At 43.4% G+C, this 21,806-nt stretch overlaps 1 protein-coding gene across 6 annotated transcripts in view; it reads left to right on the top strand.

Annotated features, from left to right (window-relative positions):
• Positions 1 to 21,806, top strand: part of TET1 (tet methylcytosine dioxygenase 1) — an 80,564-nt gene that overhangs the window by 1,727 nt on the left and 57,031 nt on the right. For 5 of the 6 annotated variants that reach the window (XM_005433445.4, XM_055719602.1, XM_055719604.1 and 2 more), the window contains exons 2-3: positions 7,444 to 9,496; positions 17,345 to 17,395. In XM_005433445.4, the coding sequence (XP_005433502.2) occupies positions 7,565 to 9,496; positions 17,345 to 17,395 (1,983 nt within the window). In that variant the 5' untranslated portion in view covers positions 7,444 to 7,564. The remainder of the gene's footprint in view (positions 1 to 7,443; positions 9,497 to 17,344; positions 17,396 to 21,806) is intronic. The other variant, XM_055719603.1, reaches the window with a different exon arrangement.

The raw sequence follows: 21,806 nt of genomic DNA, 5'->3' as shown, positions 1-21,806 counted from the left end.
AGGAGCACCCCGATGGCTGTGCATGCACCCTTTCCGGGGCAGGGGGCTGCACCAGCGTGGCTCTGGCCAGAGAGCTCTTTTTGGAGGTGTTAATACGGAATGGCAAAACTGGGCAGAGATGTACTGCAGCCTTATGTATCTAAATGTGACCGAGCAGACTTCTAGGGCAAAGGTGCCTCTTTAAATTTTAAAGCAAGTGGGGAAACCTGTGGAAATAATAATAAAAAAATAATCTTCCAAATAGTAGCTCTTCGCAGCTGTTCTCGATACTGTTTTTAAGGTACTCTGGTGGAGAAGCAGAAGGCTATACTGAGCCATAATCACCTTGTTTTCATTAATGCCAGTCAACACGAATTAGGAGTAGAGATTGAATCCAGAGAACTTCACATTTATATTTGGTCTGGGCAAAACTGGGCGGGTAGCCTGGTCAGCCCTGACTGTAGGGGAGAAGGTTGGCTGATGCTTTTCAGAACCGGTTTCCTGGCAGCACAAGGATGGGTGGTGGTTGCTCTTGGGATGATGTTCAGTCCTTCTGGACAAGAGGGGTTGGTTGTGCTGGGGGAGACAAGGACAGGCTGGGTGGCACAAAGCAGGTAATTGGGGGTGAATTCAAAGTGGGGTGTACTGAGGAACTTTCTAATACCTAGGGTTTCTGTAAAACCTAAGTCTTCACTGTGTAGTAATTCAAAATCTCCACTGATAGTGTTTTATTAGGGCTGGCTGGCGTGCTACCCAGGGTTGTTAAAGCTGGCCTAAGCATTTCCATCCTGCTTTCTGTTTTCAGTTACTTACATTTCAAAACACCTTTCAGGCTGAAATTTTCCAGGCTTAATCTTTGCCTGAAGGTTCTTCCCTCCACCTCCCCCTTCTTTTAATTGAGTTTGAGATAAGGTGATTCAGTTAGTGTTTTTTTCTTTTAAGGCAAAACCCCTGAAGAATGCAGTCAAATGTTATAAAAAAGAAATGCAGTGTTTGAAGCAGCATAAATGTAGAATTAGAGGCATATGATTAGCTGACGGGTTTTGTTTGTTTTGCTTGTGCTTTTTTGTATTCAAAAGTACCTGGAGTGTTCTGGTGGAATGGGCCTTCATTTGGAGAACCCTTAGAAATTACTTGGTATATTTTTACTTTTTAGCATTCCCTCTGTTAAGGTCAGTGTTTGGCTACATTGAACAGAGCTTAAAGCAAGCCCATGTTCCTGCCTGGGCTGGGGGGGAGGATACTTGCACATGCGGTGTGAGTCTTCACAATGGATTTTTGGTGCCAGTTGTTTGAGGCTTAATCCGGTTTTGTGGTTTAAGCATGTGTGGTTCCTTGCCACACTTTTTCTTTTTTCTTTTTTCTTTTTTTCTTTTTTTTTTTTTAAATCGTTCTAATATAATAGAGCTTTTCCTAACCCAGGAGGGCTTTTTTTTTTTTTTTTGGTGCTATTTTTTAAAATCCGTTTCACTCGCTGTGCAGGCTCCAAGGTGCATGAAGTCATGACATTGCAAAATGTTAAACATTGACATCTCTTGCTGAATTCACTGAGAGGATGTATTTCACAGCAGTCTTCAGCTTCCCATGTACTGGAGAGAAGTAGGATGCGGTGGCAGCCCTGCCTTATCCAGACTTACAATCCAAGCACGGAGGTGGCCTTCCGGGTCCAGCAAGGACAAAAATTCAGGAGGAAAGCCTTGGTGCTTGGTCTGCTCAACATCATCTTGTGTCACTGATGTCAGTGGGAAAAGGATTATGCTTTGAGTGTGTGCCTTTGTCTGTGTGAAACTGAGGTGGCATCCTGCAGTGCCTGTCCCAGATTTGCAGTTATGCTACTGGAAAGGGTTGACTTAACTCAAAGTTTAATATATGTGGCTAAGGCATGCCTCGTTGCCTTAAGAGTGGCATAATCCTGTAAAGCAAAGCAGAGAAATTACACGTAGTAAAACGGAAAACAAGTGTTCTTGAATGACGTGTCAGAGTATAGAAACATTATGCGAAACAGGACTGCGGGAAGAGACATCTTGGGGACAGTCAGTGGGGGGGGACTTTGGGGGTGCCTCTGCACAGGGAACTTGGGGAGGCCTCTTTACAAGACTCTGTATGAAGTCACTCGCAGTACTGAGAAGGCAGATGAGAAGTTTCATTTTTATTTCTTAACCAAAACTAAATGGAACTGAAGAAGGGGGGGAAAGGGAAAATTAAAGCTAATTCCCTCCTCCTAACCCATTTCCCTTCTTTTCATATACAAAGTATTGTGCAGAGTTATCAGTAGATGCAGGGAATTAGGCGGGTTTTAAAAGCAGGTTGACATCGGTGCAGCTGGGAAGAATAGGCAGTTGATATGTCATAATCCTGAAAAGACTGGAAAAAGCTTTTGCGTCTAACATGAGGGTCAGATTTTCCGGTGTCTGTCATCTTGGGTGTCTCTTGTGTCTTCCTGTAGAGCATCTGCTGCTGGAAGATGAGATGCTTTTCAATTCAGAGTTGTAGATATGAGCTTGAGTGACAACTTCGAAGTCAGATTGTGGGCCTTATTGCTTGGGACCTGTGCATTATTAAGTGGCTTTTATGAAAGCTTCCAGGTCTTGTTTCCCTGTCAGACCAATCTCAAGTGACTTTTAAAAAGATACCTAAACACTGAACAAAATTTATTTAATTAGTGCATCTGACATAGTGAAACCAAGCTCAACTAGTCGTAGCTGGGTCATTATTTTTCCCCATGCACCTGTGTTTGTTCAGGGGTCACTTGCTGTCTTTCATGATGCCATAATAAAGCTGCCACCATTTTGAGTTAATCTCTCTTTCTCCCCCCATCTTCCAACAAGAATCAAGTTATGGATCAGAATCTTGATGGACATTACCTCTATAAAGAAAACTTGCTTTATTTTTTTTTATCCTTTTGTGTACGGGGAAAGTAAATAAGAAAAGCAGGGAGAGTGTTTTGGACTGGATTTTCTTTCTTTTTTTTCTGGAAGCCTTCCAGCAGTATAGGGTTAAATTCCCCAATTACTTTGTAGGCAAAATTCTCATTATAATTATTTGGAATTTTGACCAAGATGGGACTAAAAGGTTTAGCCCTTGATTAGCTTTTTAGCAGTATTTGTTGAGGATTATAGCAGTCGGTGGGATTGGTCCAGATTTATTACTGTGAATGAGCAAAACTTAAGCAACTGACCTTAAAACCAGCTTTCAGCTTTGCACATGAATTAGAAGAGATAAGTCAGCTCAAGTAACAGACAGCTTCGGGATGCACTGTTATTATCTGGGGAAGTTCCCTGCAAACCCTCCTGCGCATATTACCTGTGTTACTTCATAGAGATGCCTGTCCTCTGCTCTCAGGGAGGGTATGGTAGGTCCCGCCTGATTTGGCTTTCAGAAGAGAGCACCGAAGTAAGTTTGTTTCTGTCCAGGATGGTGGAGAACTGCCAAGTTGTTATATTGCCCCATGAGGTTTATGTTTGATAATCCTGCTAAGTCAACATAGATATTTTGGAAATATAATTGATTTCTTGCTATGAAATGTGACCAATATGATAGTAATTCGTTGTCCTTAAGAAATGATGTGAGGCAATTTGCAGCTGCTGCAGGCATCAACAGTCATGTCCAGTGTTTTAAATGGAAAAGGGAAGGTAAAATGTTTCCTAATGTTACAGAAAACAAGACTTTAGTATTAAACTTGTAGCTACCTAGTATTTTGGTCCTAAATGTGGAAGGGTAAACAAAGAAATAACAATGTAATTTAGTTTTATTAGACACTTTATTTAAAAAGCATTAGACAGTTTTTACCTAGTGGTTAAGGTTGTTGTGGTGGACTAGTATTCATAAAGACTGTGGGCTTTCTTTAAGGGAAGCAAAGATTTCTTGCTGATCGGCATTTCTCCCAAGAGCTTGCAGTCACCTTGGGGGTCAGGTGTTCAAAGTCCCAGACAAATGTAACTGAAGTCTAGTATTAACTGGAGGGGAAAAAAGAAAGATTTTTTTTTTTTTCCTTCAGGGGGTCTTTTCTGGATCTTTTCTGGAAAACCTAAATTCACTCCAGTGGCAAATTGAAACATGTATAAAACTGTTGCTGTTCTTGTGCCCCATATTGTCATCTCTGAGCAATACAAATACTAGCAGCCTTTGCCATCTTCTTTACTGCAGCATTTAAATGCCAGTTTCCTACAAATATCAGCATTTTGTGCTTTCCAAGAAAAAGGGAAGTCTTCAACCACTCCATGCTTATAGCCTCTAATTTTGGCCCTGAAAAGAAGCAACACTGGCTTTGATGCTTTCCTACATTCTTGCTAGGCAGGTATGTTTTTCTGTGTTAAAAGAAAAAAAAAACCACAAAAACCAAAACAGGATGGTCTTGTCTCTTCAGTTCTGAAACAACCATGTTGCAATTTCCAAATGCAGGTACAGTCGTATTATCATGTAATTATAATGATGATTTAAAAAAAATACAGAATTGTTATAAGTGAAGTTTCTAATTGATAATTTTGATGATCACACTTCCCAAACTTCTACAACAGCAGTGGCAACTGCTTATGTAGAGAAATAATAGGAGCGAAGCATTATATACAGTTATCTTCAAAAATCCAGTTTCTGTTTCCACTCCAGATCTCCCGTACCCTCTTGACATTCTGCTTCTGTTTCAGGGCTGATAAAGAGAAAAAAACTTTTATCTCTTCAGTCCCCCTCCTGATTCACACATTCCCATGCTGCCTGGCTCTCCTTGTTTGCTTGCTTTCCTCCTTGCTTTCCTGGCTATAGCCTCTGCAAGTAGCTCACATTTCCTCTCCTGCCACTGTTATGTAGCCCGGCCGCTAATGGCTACAGATCTGCTGCTTGCTTCCAACTGGTTTTGCAGCCCTCCAGGCTATCCTTTGGAATGAGGAGCCCAGTCTCTGTCAAAACCACAAGAAACTGGGGAAGCTTTTTGCAGGCTGCCAACAACTATTTCATGGACCTGCTGACGTGATGCCGAGGTCCTCTTTGATTCATGGAGTGACTAGTAATGGCCGTGTCCCCCTTCCCCCGTGTGTCTCCAGAGAAGGGTAGGGGGAGGAATGGACTCGGATTACCTTCCTTTCAGCTTTGTATTTATTTTGCTGTTTCAGTGTCTGACCCAGCTTTATGTATAGTGCATTTCTGCAGGAGCTCTTCAGGTCTCCTTTTCTGTGGCCTTTGAAGCATTATGCGCAATGATAAACAACTGCACGTGTCTGCTTAGTCTCTCCAGGTTGGATGTTTTGCTGTGATGGAGGAGGGATGCAGTTAGCTTGTTTATTGCATGTTTGGGTGTTATTTTGTTATCTATTACATTGGCATATATTATTAACACATAACATATTAATTATATATTATACTATTGTATTATGACATGTAAATGTATATTATTAACATATAAATAATATAATGTATTATTTATATGTTGTTTTCTGATCTGACCTTAGAAGTGTGTTTAGCCTTGTCTTGTACAGCAGCGCTGACTCTAAAATGGTATTTGAGTGTGTGGAAAAACTGCTGTCCCAGTAATAACGTTCACCTGATATGTAATATAAAGATGTGATACAGAATAATCTTATCTTTAGGTAAGATACTTGGTTTATATGTTGTAGTACACAGGATCAATCAGCTTACTACTGCTGAATAAACAAGACCTAGGCTTCAAAAAGCTTTAAATAAGCTATTCAAAAAGAGTTTGGGGAGTTACTCTTAGCCTTGGTAGGTACTGTGGCCACTGGGCAGGCTGCTGAGGCAGTCAGAAACAAGCTCGCTGCCAGCGTGCTGGTTTGGGGAGCAGCAGGAGCTGGTGGTCCCACAGAGAGGCGGTGCATGTTGGCTGTGCTGGACCATCCCCTCGGCAGGCTAACGAGCTTATCTTGGAGGAGTGCAGTGCTGTTTGCTGCAGGTAGTTTTAAGCTTTCTGCATCCCTTCTGCTGTAGATATTTTTTGTGGTCTGGGGGTCTGTTCTGCTTGTGGAGCCTGCCCTTCACATGCCCTGTGCCAGTCAAACCTGGCCAGTGTAGTACCATTAAACGTTTCTGGGGTGTTAAGTAGATTGGGCAACACTAGTGTAGCTCTCCCCACCATCTGCAGAGCTCAGACCAGGCTGTGGGCAAGTGTAGCCTCCATAAGATCACCTTGCTGGCTTCAAGGTGGGGTTGAGGTCATAGGAAGGAGTGGTGGTGTCAGGAGCCTGGTAGCACCCTTCTTCCCTTTTTTACCTTCTTTGGAATCTAGGATTCTCTCTTCCCCTCCCCCCCCCCCCCCCCCCTTTTTACTTTCTGTAGGGGTCAGAATTTTAGACATCATCCCTGTTTTTCTTGTTCTTCCTTTTCTTTCCCTCTTCCCATTAGTGAGGTGTAGGTGGCCTGTAGCTGACTTGATTTTTGAGCTCAAGGAATTTAAAGGAATGACGACGAAGGGAGGGCACCTTTCGGCCTGATGCTACAGAGCCTCTTGCTCTGCCTGCTCCCATTTTTAGGCTGCCCTTGTCTACTCATCTGATCTATTCAGACAGCTAAATAAAGCTTTAAAAGCCTTCACTTAAAAGCACCATGTGCTTAGAAACTATGTACTGATGAGAATTGCTTTACATGTAAAAAAACCCAACCCATCTTGAAGGATATTGATTTGGAGCATGAAGATTCTGTTGTATCTTCTGAGATGACTGAATTGTATTTGGGGAGTTGGGGACTTCCGCATCGCAGTTGTATTTGGGGACAAAAGCTTAGGACAAATGTATGGTATTCTGTTGAGGGCTAATATATTAGTAGTCATGATGATGAAGCAGAGACAACTGCCTGCATAATACGTTTGAAATCGCTAGGCAGGATGGAATCAAGGCTTGCAATATAACACCATGCACCAGTATCTTATCTTGGGAGATGACATTGGGAACAGCAATTCTTCCCTGGTTCAGCTCCCCTGTGAGTAACACTAAGTTAGACATCTTCAGAGAGTTGGTTACCTCTCCCATTTGATCTGGAATTGTAACGTGGTGGGCAGCTGATGGGCAGTAAAAGAATGAAGGATGCCCTGGTGATGGTGTATGAGTGTGTACACACACACAAAGTAAACTCAGCTGTGGTTTTTTTTTTTCCTGAATGTCCTTACAGTGATCGTTGAACATAACGATGTAAACTTTACCTGTTCTTACTCAAGGGGAGAGGTGGTTAATAAACTGTTAATAAGGCTGAGAAAATTCAAACTTCTTAGAACTGACATAAAACAGTAAACATGTGATGTTTCCTGTTGAGCTCCATTTGCTTTTTTGTTTGTGTTAAATGTTCCATTTTGCAATATGCTAATATTTTCAAAGCTTTCGTGTTAATTGAACGTTATGTCCAACACCAGTGTTTCTAATTCTACCTGTGTACTTTTAAATATTAAAAAAGGGTTGGTTTAGTGTATATGCACCCTTCATTAATTAGGGTTATGTTAAAGCTGTTTTTTATCTCTTTCTATTTCAGAGTTAATGCTGTAGCACCAGAGACCAGCAATGGGAGTATGCGGTTTTCTATTGAAAAGTTCTCTCAAGAGCTCATGATTTTTTTCCATCTCTCCTCTTAACATTTCTACTACTCCGCAGACATGGCTCACCATGCGAGGCCTTCCAGAATAGTCAAAAAGGAAGAGTTAGGTAAAAGGAAAACTAACCAGGGCAAAAAGAAATCTAGCCAAGTAAGAAAGAAAACCACAAAGGCTTCCACAAAAGCTGTTAGTTCTGGAAAAGGCAAAAAGCCAGTGCAAGAAAAAGATGTTAAGAAAAAACAGCAAGAAAAGAAACCAATCATGAGCTCTTCAGGTAGACTTCTCAGAAGCAGTGTAACCAGAGCCCTGTCTGGAGCATCTTGGGTGAGTTTGGACAAAGCTGACAATATCCTCTTTCATAACCAGGATTCTTTCAACATCAATGGCTTTACAATGTCTCTCCGTAACCGATCGTTCTCCCGTAGATTGTCCCAAACTCCAGCAATTGCAAAACCCAGGAAAGCTGCAGTACAAAAAAGGCTAGAAACAAAGGAAAAACATGAACAAGAAGCCCTGGCAGCAGTAGAAGAAAAAAGCGCTGAAGCAGGCGAAAGAGTTTTGAAAGAAGATTTAGCACAAAATGAGTTAGTGCCTCTGCCTGTAGAAGATGCTCCATGTAGTGCAGGTGAAGAGCCTGCTACCACATGTGCTAGTCAAGATGGAGAGGTAGAAATACCTGAAGCAAATAACTCCATTCCAAGCAGTCAGGTAACTGATAATGATACAGAAACGTCAGAGGTGACATACAAGCATGAAGACCTGTCCTGTGAGCAGATACCCAGCGATCTCGATACAGGTAGTTCAGCTGAAGTATTTGTTGAAGATGCTGCACTTGTGCTTCCGTCTTCTCCTTCTGACTCCATAATCACCTCTGAATCAAACTTGAAAGTGTCTGTAGAGACTCCCTTCGATCTGGTGCCTAACAGTGAAGAACCTGACTCTGGTGCTGTCGATACCTCAGACCTCACCTCAATGGTACTGTTAGAAGAGTCGGTCCCACTTGCCAAATCCCACATAGAAGCAGAGTTGGACCTGGTGCTACCTAGGGAAGAACAAGACTCAAATTCTGCATCTGTAGTTACCTCTGAGTTTAACTCACAAGAACATTCATTAGAAGATGCAAGCTCACTTGCAGAGTCCTGCTTGAAGGCAGACTGGGATTTAGAGTCTGAGAATAAAGATAGTGATTCAAATTCCAGCTCTGTAGCTGCCACTGAATCAAATTCGCTTTTACGGTTTGAAGGTGCAAGCTCACTTGCAGAATCCCACATGAAGGTAGTTGTGGATTTTGTACCCATTCACAAAGAACTTGACTCAAATTTGGATTTGAGCTGTACAAGAGAGAATTCAGAATCTGAGTCAAACCCCACATTTACAGTATGTGAACCAGTTTCTGATACCTCTTTAAACAATATTGAAGTGGAGGACATTGAACAGCTTGTTAAATGTATTGATGCAGAGACATTAATTTTGAATTCAGGTTATGTCCCCACTTTATCTTCAGTTTTAGAAAAAAGCACAGTTGATAAAATCTCTGGTGAAAGCTCTGGACAATTCTCTGAAGGTTTTATTTCAGAGTTGCCTTCAAGCATGGAAATCTCTGCTCTTGCCTCAGAAAAAGCCATAAATGCGGATTTGCCAGCTGACTCAAGACTGCAGCATAATGATTATTCATCACAGCTGGGAAGTGTCAGAGTAAGCTTGAATTTGGTTCAGGACAACGTGAGCGACAGCACTGAAGCAATTGAGGCCTCAGGGTCGTCCTCTCTTAAAAATCCAGCTGGTGGTTACCCTGTTCCATATTCATCTCTGCTCCCTATGCTAGAGAAAAAGAAACGAAGGCGTTGTGGAGTCTGTGAGCCCTGTCTGCGGAAAACAAATTGTGAAGAATGCAGCTGTTGCAGGAAACGCAAAACTAGTCACCGGATATGTAAAAAGAGAAAATGTGAAGAACTGAAAAAGCCACCACCACCAATCATGTTACCTTTTGAGGTAAGCCAAAGAAGCTGCAAATTAAGGCACTCTTTTGAGGCTTGCGGTACATCTTGAAGTTCTGCAAAGGGACATACAGCTTTAGAGAGCTTAGGGTTACTGTTGGAGCTAACAGGTTGTATAGTAACTTTCTTTTGCCATCTGTAGAGGTGTAGATTAAAGTGAGCTGGTGTTATTCTTGTTTCTGGTGTGTAAATGCATAAAATCAGAGGTAGGTATGGCTTTAACTCTGTGTTACAGATACTGGCCAAAACAATGAATGAATTGAGGGCACAAAGAGATGAGAAAGGCTTAAGTGCAGAATGTGGGGAAGGGGGGGAATGAGGATTTTTTTAGGAGACTGAGTTATTAGGGGGAGAGTCTGTATTTCATAATATTTAAGGTTAAAAAGCAAAGGAAGGCAGACTGTTTGCTCTTTAATTCAGTTAAAGTAATTTGCTTGTGATGCCAGATTTGGTGGAAATAAATTTATAAACCTCAGGACCAAACTGTAGCTGCATTTTCCCCTTCCACATCTCTCTGCCTTTCTAATTGTCTATTCTTTTGTTTCTCTCATTTCACTTCTCCTGCCTGTCTCCCTTTGTCTTTTACCACATCCCCCATACATACTTTCTTTTTCTGTGTTTCTTACTCATTTTTCTGATTCATCAGCCTTTTGTAACCCAGGTCATTACTTTTGGAACAAAGAGGAGGGGAAAAGACAGTCTGTATGCCCCTGTGATAACAGCAGTGACCTTCTGAGACATTTCAGTTCAAGATCAGGCTTTAAATCAGGTAAGTAGGGAGTTGAACATAGATTTCCCACATCCCAACTGAACTCCCTGACCTCTGAGCTGCAGTTAGCCTCTGTGCTGCCACGTCCTGCTGGGAGTGTTCTGCTTTGTATGATCCAATAGTACCTGAGCCACGGAGGGGGAGACGCTGTCTTGGTAGTTGAGTCACTTGGACATTGCCTTGGGATGTGGGAAACAGGTTCAAGTCTCTGCGCCAGTGTGTACTCTGAGTGGAGTGGTTCATGCTGGGGAGAATGCACCTGCAAAAACTTTCTCAATAGCAGTTTCATTAAAAAAGCGTGTTCTTACAGCAGGTAGAAATTCCCGCCAGCTGCGGAGATCTCGGGAGACCTCCTGTTTTTACTGCTCTGTCCTGTGCTTACCAGGGTTTGCAGAGAAGTCCGTTCTGTTTTTAAGGTAGACAAGCAGAAAGAAAAGCGCTGCAGCAGCGAGGGGATATGATATATTTCCCTTTGTGGGGGAAGTATATTTTAAGTTATAATGTTTAGGGAAGTAGGTTTAAACAGCCTGGCTCAGAGTTCATTCAAAAACCTCTTTGTGTCTCAACTGCTTGTAAATGCTAAAAAAAAAAAGGGTGGGGGACACAGGGACAGCTATAATGTGACTTTATATATATGTATATATATAAAATAAAACAATAAAGGTGATAGAGACGGATCCTGACTTTTTACAGCAAAAGAGTAGTGACATTACATCCTTTTGTATATTTAGTCAGCGGGATTGAAGAAGCTCATGGAGCGAATTGGTGGAGTTGAGGTAGGAAGTGATCTAAAAGCTATGTTTTAAAAAGGGTTTTGGCAGGGTTGGTGAAAGGAAGCACTCCAGCTTTTCTGTCAACCTTTGTTTTCCAGGCTAAACATACTTCTTTTCGTGTTGCTCAGGCTGACCTCTTCCTTGCAGATTAGCTTTGCCCCTTCACCTTTGTCCTCTCTGGGTGCTCCTTTTGCTTTCTTTACGGGAGATTCCTTGTTTTTATTCTTTTCTTTGACAGCTTTTTTTTTTGGTGTGCTTTTATTTTATTAAACTGGTTCAGTTTTGTACAATGCATTTAGAGCAGCACCAGAGGCTGCCTCCATTTCTCATTAAATTTTGTATGAAGCTTCAGAGTACTGCATGGAGGAAATGAAGTATTCCTGACATTTAAGAACATGTCAGGTATTTTCTTAGGAAATTGTATTTGAATGAAACCTGGTGCCTTTTCAGATATTCCTAGAAGCAAGCCTCGGCTCATTTGTAATCTCTCGAAACCGTGCTCTGAGAAAATGAAAGAGGGAAGTATTTCTACAATTTAGATATGTTACAGGAGCTCTTTAAAGACATTGAGATACAGAGGGGGAGATGTTGGGGGATGGGAAGCACTATATCACTCTGTTCAGCAGCTCTCCTCTAGATAAGATTGTACCACTCCTTAAGAGAATCCCATTGTGTTTTCCCAAACTGGTAGGACTGGAACTGCAACAGCTGGGACTTCTGTGACAGTAATGTGTTTCAAATACAAGGCAGCTGGGTAAAACCCAAAACTGTAGGTCTCTGTCCATGGTATAGAAAGCGAACATAATAGTTAAGAGAAATGAGGTTGTCTTCAGTGCATTCCTTGTTCAGAAGAGTCTTGCAAATCTCTCTTATGTTGGTGGAATGTAAGCATTTTTTGGAGGTGATTCACTGGGAGGCGGGTGTAGGGGGTGGACATGCTCTGCATAAACGTAGTTTAAACATTGCTGTTTTCCCTTAAAGGGAATTATCTCTCCGCATTCTAACTAAACAATGCAAAACTCTGTACATTAAACAGCTGTAGGATAGCCGGTGTATGGGTTGGCAGTCCATGGAGGCTGTTTAAAAAAGAGGTGTTGGTTTTCCTTAAGAACTTATGTGGATTTACAGTTATAGGGGGTAAGGCCTGGCTGGTGGAAGCTGTGAATGTAGACTGAAGTGCATATTCCAACGCACATGCCCGTGTGTGCACAAGCATTCAACCCTCAGAGAGTATCGGTTGCATGTTTGGAGCTGGTATTAGTTACATTACTGTTATTTTCATTAATTCACACATAATCCAGATAAAGATTTGAAAACTATATTGGTCTTGAAAAATATCACTTAAAAATAACATCCACATAAACCTTCAGTGATACTTTACCTTGCTGAATGTAATGGGTTTTGCAGGGATGTGACATCATGAAAGTCTGGATAAAACATTGTGGGCTCTATTTCACAGCCCCTGTGTGTAGCAATATTGTTATATGTGATGCTGCTCTTCCTGAGGGATTCACACTGTGGCTGCTTGCTTAGCAGTTGGTAAAGAAAAACTCTAAACTATATGTAGGGAAAAAACTTCTTGTTTACTGAATTTTTTGAAAGAGCAGCCCAGTAAATAAATGTAAGCAAGCTTTGAAAAGCAGGGGAAGAAGGCTTTATATTGGGTTACTGTGCCTCTCGGAATTAATAACGTGGAAATGCTTCACAGTGAAAAGAGGGTTTGACAAGTTTACATACATGAGAGTGATGCTTTCACATTTTAGTCTTGTGTTTCCAAGACTGCTGTTTTCTGAAATAGCGTGGCAGTTACTGAAGGCTATTTCACAGCTACTTTCTACCGAAACGCGTATTTCATTCCAAGAAGTGGTCTGCTTTGCTGCCATTGCATTGTCACACGTGTCGAGGCTGTCTGGGTGCATCGCAGTGTGGGGCAAGGATTTTGTAGGCTTCCATACCACCATGTAGATAGGGAAGGTGGTCCATGTTTTATTTTATTTTCTCCTTCAAAAAGGGAATCTTGTTTTGCACAGGCAGGTGTTGCAGATGTAGCAGCACAAACTTGAGATGAAAAATGCTGTCTTCTGGGTGCTTGCAGTCATCGCTCGAGCTGACTGCACGGTGTGCTGGGCTCTGGCTGGGCAAGCTGATTCGGATCTCATCTGGCTCCCAGCTGGTCAGTGTTCTCCTGGGTGTAGCCATTGCCCCAGCCCTGGCCCGGGAGAGTGCCAAGCTGAGCAGCTCCCATTACTGAGGTGAACTTACAGGGTTTCGTAACATGCCTCTTGCCCGAAAGGCCATAAACGTACAGGTCTGCAGCAAAACCAGCAGCTGAAAGGAGCCCTCATCTCCAAAGGCTGCTTTCTGCAAGGCTTGCCAAGGCCCTACCTGGGCAGGCACCCCTCTTGGGCAGGGAGAGCTTTATTTTGTATTAGGTAATGGACCATGTTAGATTTAGTGGGACCTGGAGTCAACAAACTGGAAATAAAATCATGTCACTGAGCCTGAGTTCACTGGGGTTGACCAAGGTGTCTTGAGACATCTTATTTAATAGCTGTAATCTGAGTAACATGGAAAGATTAAATAACAATAAGGGCCTGCTTGCTTGTGGGTTTTTAACATGCTGCCGAAAACCCAGACATATTTAAAAAGGATGCTGCAGTTAGTTGGTTGGGAACTTTCCAGTAAGCTGTTCCTTGAATGGAAAATGCTGATTTAACAGGAAGCTTTCACAGCTACTATCTGTCTCGATGCAGCTATTTTTTGGGGAAAGTTTTGTAAGGTTCCAAATGAAATTTCTGCTTAAAACTTACAAAGTGGGGAGAGAATTATTAGAACAGCTCGATTAGAGCTTTTTGCCTGATGCAGACCAGGGGCTTGAACTTTGGTCTCCCACATCCCATCTGTCTCCTCTTGAATTTTTGAAAGGTTTGCTCTGCTTTGGAACACAACCAAGTGTCGAAATCTCAAAAAAATAAAAGCAAAATGGAATTCTTGTTTTCTAGCCAGACAAGAAATTTAGACTTTGTGGTATTTATTTTACAATAGACTCCAGAAATACTTAAGCCAGTTAAATTTTAAAATGACTGCGCATAAAAACACTCCTCTTGAATATGATACTTGGGAGTTTTGTAAGGGGATATAGCACAAGGGCTTGAGGAGTTTGGTAAAGTGTGGCAAAGATGAGTAAAGCTGTGTACTGTGGACGCAGGGCAGGGAGTTGGAGTGGTACAGTTTACTCTTATTGTACACACCTGTGCTCTGTGGGTGTGTAAAATAATTGCAAGTCACACTTTGCTGTAATCCTGGGTGTGGACTATAACGTAGCCTAAATTACAGGGAAATTAATTAGTTTGGGGTCTCATTATTTTCAGAGGATGCATTTTAAAAGTTGCTTCTAACTGCTTCTTGTTTTCTGCGCCAGTTCTTGTAGCTTTTACAGAGAAATTTTTATTTGAAGAGGTTTCTTTCACAGAATCACAGAAGGCTCAGGGTTGGAAGGGACCCCTGGATGGAGGTCACCTAGTCCAACCCCCTGCTAAAGCAGCTTCACCTAGGGCGGGTTGTACAGGATCGCATCCAGGCAGGTTTTGAAGTTTTTCCTCATACTCAGATGGAACTTCCTGTCTTTCAGTTGGTGCCCATTGCCCCTTGTCCTGTCGCTGGGCACCACTGAAAGAGCCCAGCCCCATCCTCCTGACACGGAGCCTTAAGGTATTTGTAGACATTTGAGAAGATCCCTTCTCAGTCTGCTCTTCTCCAGGCTGAACAGGCCCAGCTCTCTCAGCCTTTCCTCTAAGGGGGATGCTCCAGTCCCCTCACCGTCTTCGTAGCCCTCCGCTGGACCCCCTCCAGTAGTGCCCTGTCTCTCTTGAACCGGGGAGGCCAGAACTGGACGCAGCACTCCAGATGCAGCCTAACCAGGGCAGAGTAGGAGGGGAGGATCCCCTCGCTCGACCTGCTGGCCACGTTCTTCCTCACGAACCCCAGTACCCCGTTGGCCTTCTTGGCCACCAGGGCACACTGCTGGCTCATGGGCGGCTTGCTGCCCACCAGGACTCCCAGGTCCTCTGCAGAGCTGCCTTCCAGCAGGTCAACCCCCTGGCCTGTACTGGTGCGTGGGGCGTTTCCTCCCTGGGTGCAGGACCTTACATTTGCCTTTGCTGAACTTCATTATGTTCCTCTCTGCCCAACTCTGCAGCCTGTCTGGGTCTGGCTGGATGGCAGCGCAGCCTTTGGGTGTATCAGCCGCTCCTCCCAGTTTTGCATCATCAGCAAACTTGCTGAGAGTACCTGCTGTCTCCTCATCCAGGTCATTTCCTTCCCCTGTGTATGAGGACCCATCCTCATAGGAGGGGACACTGGCCAGCTAACAAGGAAATCTGAAAATACTGCCTAAGTGCTGTCCAGTCATGCAACAAACTGGGGACTAAATCAGGATACTGGGTTTTAGGTTTCTAAGCAAACAAAATTAATATTTTTTTCCTGGATTGTAAAGCATCTTAAGTAGGCAAAACTGCAAAGAAAAATCAGATCCCCAAGTGTACGTACCTCTCATTTTTATTATGTTTAAAGATCCTTGTGGATGTGGTGTTTTGGGGAAACATGACAAATCAGTACTACTTATTTTTCCTGATCCTAAAACCTATTTGATACAGTACTGTGGTGCAGCAGGTGAGGAGGTTAAACACAAGGTAATGTCAGGCAACACTGGGCAACAGGTTTCTCTGACCGCATTGATACACTGTGCACGGAGCTGTGTGTCTGCATCTGAGCATTTGCACTAAACTGATTTGCACCAATAACCAGACAGGATTTACACTTGTAATTTAGCCGTAGATAAAAACCCCTTTTAAATAGCAGTCTGCAGCTGCTGAAAAGATGATCTTATACTTTGTTGGTGTTTTGTTTTGTTTAGTTTTGTTTTCTTTCCCCCTGTGTGTAGCAGATAACCCAGGGCCAACTTTCTGGTTGCACGTGGTTACAGTAACCGCTCCCTGGGTGAGCAGTGGTGTGTTAGGTGCGGTGTTACTGGGTTGTCGGCCATGGGTACAAGCGTCTGTGCGGTGCATGGGGGCCTGGTGGGAGAAGTGGCGGCAGCGCTGTGAGCCCGCCACCCCTTATTCCGTCGGGGTGAACGTGCTGAGCAGGTGGCGATGCAGGGAAACAACCCAACCGCGCTTTGTGCTTTTGTGGTGGCCCGTTGGCAGCGGCAGGGGTTTGCAGCAGGTACCCTGCTGGGCGCCGCACGAAGACAGAGCCCGGCCCCGCTGCGGGGCCGTGCGGATCGCAGGCGGCGGGTGGGCAGGGGCCGTGCGGGCCCCTCAGCTGGTGAGCCCGGCGGGCGCTGGGGCCCCCCGCCCCGGGCGGCGCTGCTGGCGGGGCTGGTGGCTCCCGCTGCGGGTCCCTTCTGCGAGCGGACCCCCCGCCCGCCGGGGGAGCGCCCCCGCCTCCGCCCGACGCGTCGCCGCCCGGTGCCCGCCCGCGTGGGCACCTGCGTGGGCACAGGCGCGCGCACACGTGCGTGCCGGTGCTGCGCAGGCGCGCGGCTGGGCGCGCGCATGGGGGCACGCGTGCGGGTGCGCGGGGGCCGTGTCCTCGCCTGACCCCGCTCGCGGCGGCCCTCGCGAGCCGACGGACCCCGCCACCGCGGCCCCGGTGGGTGCCCTCCCTCGCGCCCCGCCGCCCGCCCGCGCGCGCGCGCGGGGCCGGGGGCGCGCGGCGGCGCGGGCTCCGCCTCCGCCCGCGCGGCGAGTCCGTGCCGGCTCTTGCGGGCGGCCGCTGCGGCGCCCGCACAGGGGACCCTTTGTGTGGGCAGGGCCGGCGCGAGCGCGGGAGGAGGCCGGGGGGGGCGCGCGGGCCGCAGCCGCCCCATTGGCTGGGGCCGGCCCGCGGGTCCTCGTGCCGGAGGCGCGCGCGCCGGGCGGGCGCGCGGCGCGGCGCGGGGAGGCGGGGGCGGGGCACGCGCGGCGGGGCCGCACGAGGCTCGCGCCCGCGACGCCGCCTGGAGGAGGGCGCCGCTGCGGCAGGAAGCAAGATGGCCGCCTCGTGGGCGCCGCTGTGAGGAATGCGGGGCACCAGCGAGGCCGGCTCCAGGGGGCGGCGGGGCCTCTCCCCTCGGCCGTCTCCGGCGTCGCCGCGTGTCGGGGTGGCGGCGGCGGGGCCGCGTAGGGCCTCCGCCAGCCCTCTCAAGTGCCGCATGTAAAGCACGCTGGGTATTTCAGAAATATTGCAGTTTGAGAATAAAATCGGAGGTGTCTGCCTTTGTGACCACAACTTATTCTGCAATTTGATGTTTTTTTAGGTTCTAACTGAAAACAAAAGGCCTCAGAGGAGGAAGCAAAGAGTTTTAAAGGTAACCGATGATGGCTTTAATATTTATCCTCTCCCGTTTTAAGTGGCATTTTCTTGTCATGCAGACTAGGAAGCCAAAGGGTTAACTTCTGGGAAGCGGCGCTGGCGCTTTCCAGCTCTTCAGGAGATTAGCTAATTTTAAAAGTGTAGAACATGTTCTTTCCCACCACCCCCCTCCCCCTTTTTTCCGGCATGTTTTATACATATTTGAATCTTTCCACACAAGTCTGCAGACCAAAAGTTTGCTTTCCACTGCACTGAGGAGCCAGTCACTTTAATTTCCTCTGTTCCTAGTTTCTTACATCCAGAGGTAACAGCTGAATGTTGGTGGGGCTCTTTAGTATGCAGATTTTGTGGCGTCTTAAATTTAACATGAGAAGTCAATGTTATAATGCAAACCAAATTAACAAAAGTGGAAATTTTATGCTGACGTTGCTGTAGTTTTGATTTATTTTTTTCTTTAAACTTTGGAACACCTCAAGTGAAACTGAAAATTCTGTAAACTTACAACAGCCTTCGGTTTCACGTGGTAACACGTTTCTTCAAGATTTTTAAGATGGCTATCTTCCATGATAACAAAAGATCGGTGTTTCGCATGGTGGAAATGTTTTAGTTTTTATAACAAAATATCAACTTGCTACACTCATGGCTAACGTTCTTTTAAAAATGTAACAGGTGGCAGCTCATCAGTATTGTATCTTTCAGTTAGTCTTTATAGAGTATTTTGAATAGAAGTAAGTCATTAATTCCGTTGTTGCAAACTAACGTGTTGGAGGATGGATGGTTCAAGTAAGATGGATGGTACATGTAGGACAAAGCTAAGGAAAATGAGAAAATGCTTATGTTTGTGTGTGTATATGTATATGTTGTTAAACTTACTTGTAGAGCTGTTCTTTTATACCAGCTAGATATAATAAAAAAAGTAATGTAAGATAGTTTAGTATTGTTTCAGTGCCTTAAAATTTCAGAAGTTATTTGACATAGTGGGTTTGATAAATGCTGAATGTAGTGTAATTTTATTTGAAAACATCCCCGTTTCTAATCAGTTTCGTTGTCACTGTTACACGTTACAGAAAGTTGCTTAAAGGAGTTATGCTTTTGTGAGACAAAGCAAAGTTAAGATTAAGCTAGGAGCAAATAACCTTATTTGACTTGAAAGTATGTCCAGCCTCAAGGGGGTGTCTGTCTTTTCACATGGGAGTAGTTCTGCAAACCACCTCCCTGTATGATAGCAGTAATTGTGGTTGTACAGCACTAGTAAGTACTTTCCCCCCTTGTATTAAATAAACTCATCCATTAAAAAATTAACATTTTTCAGTAAGTCATGGATATGCTTTTAATTATTAATTTTAGTTACGGTTGCTCTTGTAACTTAATGCATAGGTGTCGTTAAAACTTCAGCATTTGTTCGTTCTGTGTTTTGTGTGGTTAGGTTGATAGTAGTGTGCAAAATAAGGACTGTTTGTAAATGAGTCGTTCAGCTTTGTTATGTGTAATTGGTGTGACACCTGTTCTGTCAAGGTGTGAACATATTTTTTTTTAATTGGTTATAGGAGGATATGTTGTATTAGGTGACTGTCTACAGTAGGGATTCGTAGTGGGTCTTCAGATTTTTCTCTTTGAGTTCATTTTGCCACTCTTCCTGATTTGATGGCAGAGCAGGTTGCTATGTAATATGATGCTGTCATTCCTCGCCTTTCCAAAAAGCCTTCTGAAGAGTTTTTTCCTTGGCTCTTAAATGGAAAGGCTTGTCTGTTTCTGTGTGTGTGTAGAATCCTACGTTAGTCATCGGACTTGCGTTTATTTCTGCTCTGACTTTCATTTGCTGAATTGATTCTTCAGTGTGTTCTCTTTGGTTTTAGGGGCTGTTCTTTGTGTTTTTCTAGTACTTGTCCTTGTTTTGTGGTGCTGAAGTGTATTTTGTATGAATTTGTTCACTTGCATCCACCAAGTACGGCATGGTACCCCTGAAGGCATCATGGAATGTCTAGATTGGGGTTGAGGGGATTTTACATTTGTTTTTGGAGGGGAGGATGGAGGTTGGTCATCTCAAGTTATGTTGCAGCTCTGCCAGCTGCAGTAAACTTAGGAAAAGCTGTATAATTTGCAGACTTCTTTATAAGGGCATTTTTAGAAATATGACATTCTGGTATATGACTCTCTAGCCTGGCTTCTGTTACTGGTGGGACTGCCATGTAAAGTGGTATTGTCATATCTGTTGAATCGTAACTTCAACATTTGATTTAATGATTCCTAGTAATTGAGGGCATCTGACCAGTGATGCTTTCAAAATTTTAACAGAATATTTCTTTTTTGATTTCTTTGTGTTTTCTTCAAATGGTATTGTACACTTTCTTGAAGGAGGTTGTGTAGTATTTTCTTCCAATAACACGTGGAGTTAGTATTTTTCTAATCCTCCTAAGTTTTTATAGATGCACGTTTATTTACTTGGAAGGCTAGTGCTCTTTCTAATTGTGCTTCTTAGGGACCAACATATTTACAAATTCTTCTCTGGAGGGTGAAAATAAGCAATGTGTTCCTGTTGGAAACAGATTGGACAGGAAGAAACATGAAGACAAAGTGATACATGCTACTATACTGTACCTTTTGTTTACTATTTACCATTTTCAACACCTGTGGTTTAATGCTCCTTTCTGGTTATTGGTTTAGAAAATTATTCTATACCATAAATACTGTATTAGGTTCTGCATGTTTATTTTGAAAGAACATCTGAAATATTAATCACTTCTAGTGAGCAAATGCTCATTGAAGAAAGCATCTTTACGAGTTTATAGTGACGGATACTAAGGAAGGAATATACTCATGGTTTTTCTTACGGTTTATATTGTGTTTCCCCCAGTTAAGTAGACACTTCTTTAGTTTTATACCTGATAATGGAAAGTCTATATAGAAGGAATTAATACTTAAAAATTAATTCACCTGCATTTCGAAAGGCATATTATACACCCTGCTTCACTTACTACTACCATTTTCCTTTTAACCACTTAGCAGCATTCTCACTCAATTTGAGCAGCGCAATGCACCTCTCCTTAGCAGTCATTTGCAAGTTGATTGACAGAGAGTTCAAAAGAATGGGACAGTTGAACATGGCATCATGTTTTCAGGGAAATCTACACTTACCAAGTATAGACAGCAGTGGCACTAGTAAGGTAATCTCACACAGATCAAGATACAGCTGATGAAGTAGTACAGTCTGTGGTCTTTCTACTAGGTTCTGTGGAGCCAAGGCTACCATTTGGATGGCTGCAGATGTTTGCTGTGTTGATGGAGATTTTTTTTTAAACAAAAACAAAGGGAAGAAACTGTGGGAGAGACTCAGAATAATATATGCAGCGCTAAGTGACTATTATAACTGCATGCACATTCTTTGTTCTCTGACTGATTCTGTTTGCGTGTTTATGCATAAACACTATAATGGTAATCGTGTGCGCCAGAAAAGTGCGAATGATGCCTGCTAAGCACTGTAAAATCCGTTTGGTTTAAGCCAAGCCAAAAGCCAGAGATGACTCAGTATCTAGAGCTTTTCGTTTGTTTATATAAAAATCATATTAGGAACCAGCAAAAGTTTCATTTCCATCAAAGCTACAAACACATACTTGAGCACTCTCTTATTTTTTCTCCTCCACACGTACAAAGCATAGTTTTTCTTATCAAAAACAACTTTAAAATACAAAGTTGGTTTGGCAGACCTGCTGTTGCCCTTTTTATGATGCAGGGTTTTTTGTGAGGCTCATACAAAAGTTAAGGAAAGTAACTGTTAATGTTCATGATAATGCTTTGAGTGAGCATAAATTGAACTGATTTTAAACATTTATTCTAAATTATGGTATAGTTTTAGTGCATATCTGCTAGAGTATTTAGCTGGAAGAAATTTAATTTTATTACTTTTTTCCCCCTTTAAAATAAGATATGAGCAAGTCAGTGGATGGAATTGTACTGCAGTGGAATTTTACAGAGGAAGAAAACAGAATGGTGTAGTATGAGTTGGAAAGGATGTTGTCCAGCAAATACTTATCTTATTCTTTCTGTTTTTTTTAAGGGGACATTATCACCTTGGAACATATTCCTTCAGTAAATACTAATTAAAATTGCTTTAAGTACTGGTTGAAAGTGTCTGCCTATTTCTTATGTGCATCTTCTCTCCTTTTTATTGGTAGGGAGAGCATACTTCAGTGGCCCACACGAATTAGTTAATTTTTATTTTTAAAATAAGTAAGTACCTTAGCTCTAAACTTAATTTAAAACAGTCTCGGTATCATTTGTGAAAGAAATGTTCTAATTTTGCTGGTTTTCAAGCTGGATGTGCTTGTTTGAATGGGCTTTTTTTTTTTTTTCCTCTTGATAGGCTCATGCACCTCATGATGTGAGCAGGCATGATTATGGTTGTAATT

Source organism: Falco cherrug, chromosome 9, assembly GCF_023634085.1.
Source record: "Falco cherrug isolate bFalChe1 chromosome 9, bFalChe1.pri, whole genome shotgun sequence".
NCBI classification, from domain to species: Eukaryota; Metazoa; Chordata; class Aves; order Falconiformes; family Falconidae; genus Falco; species Falco cherrug.
This window is presented reverse-complemented; position numbering and strand designations above follow the sequence as displayed.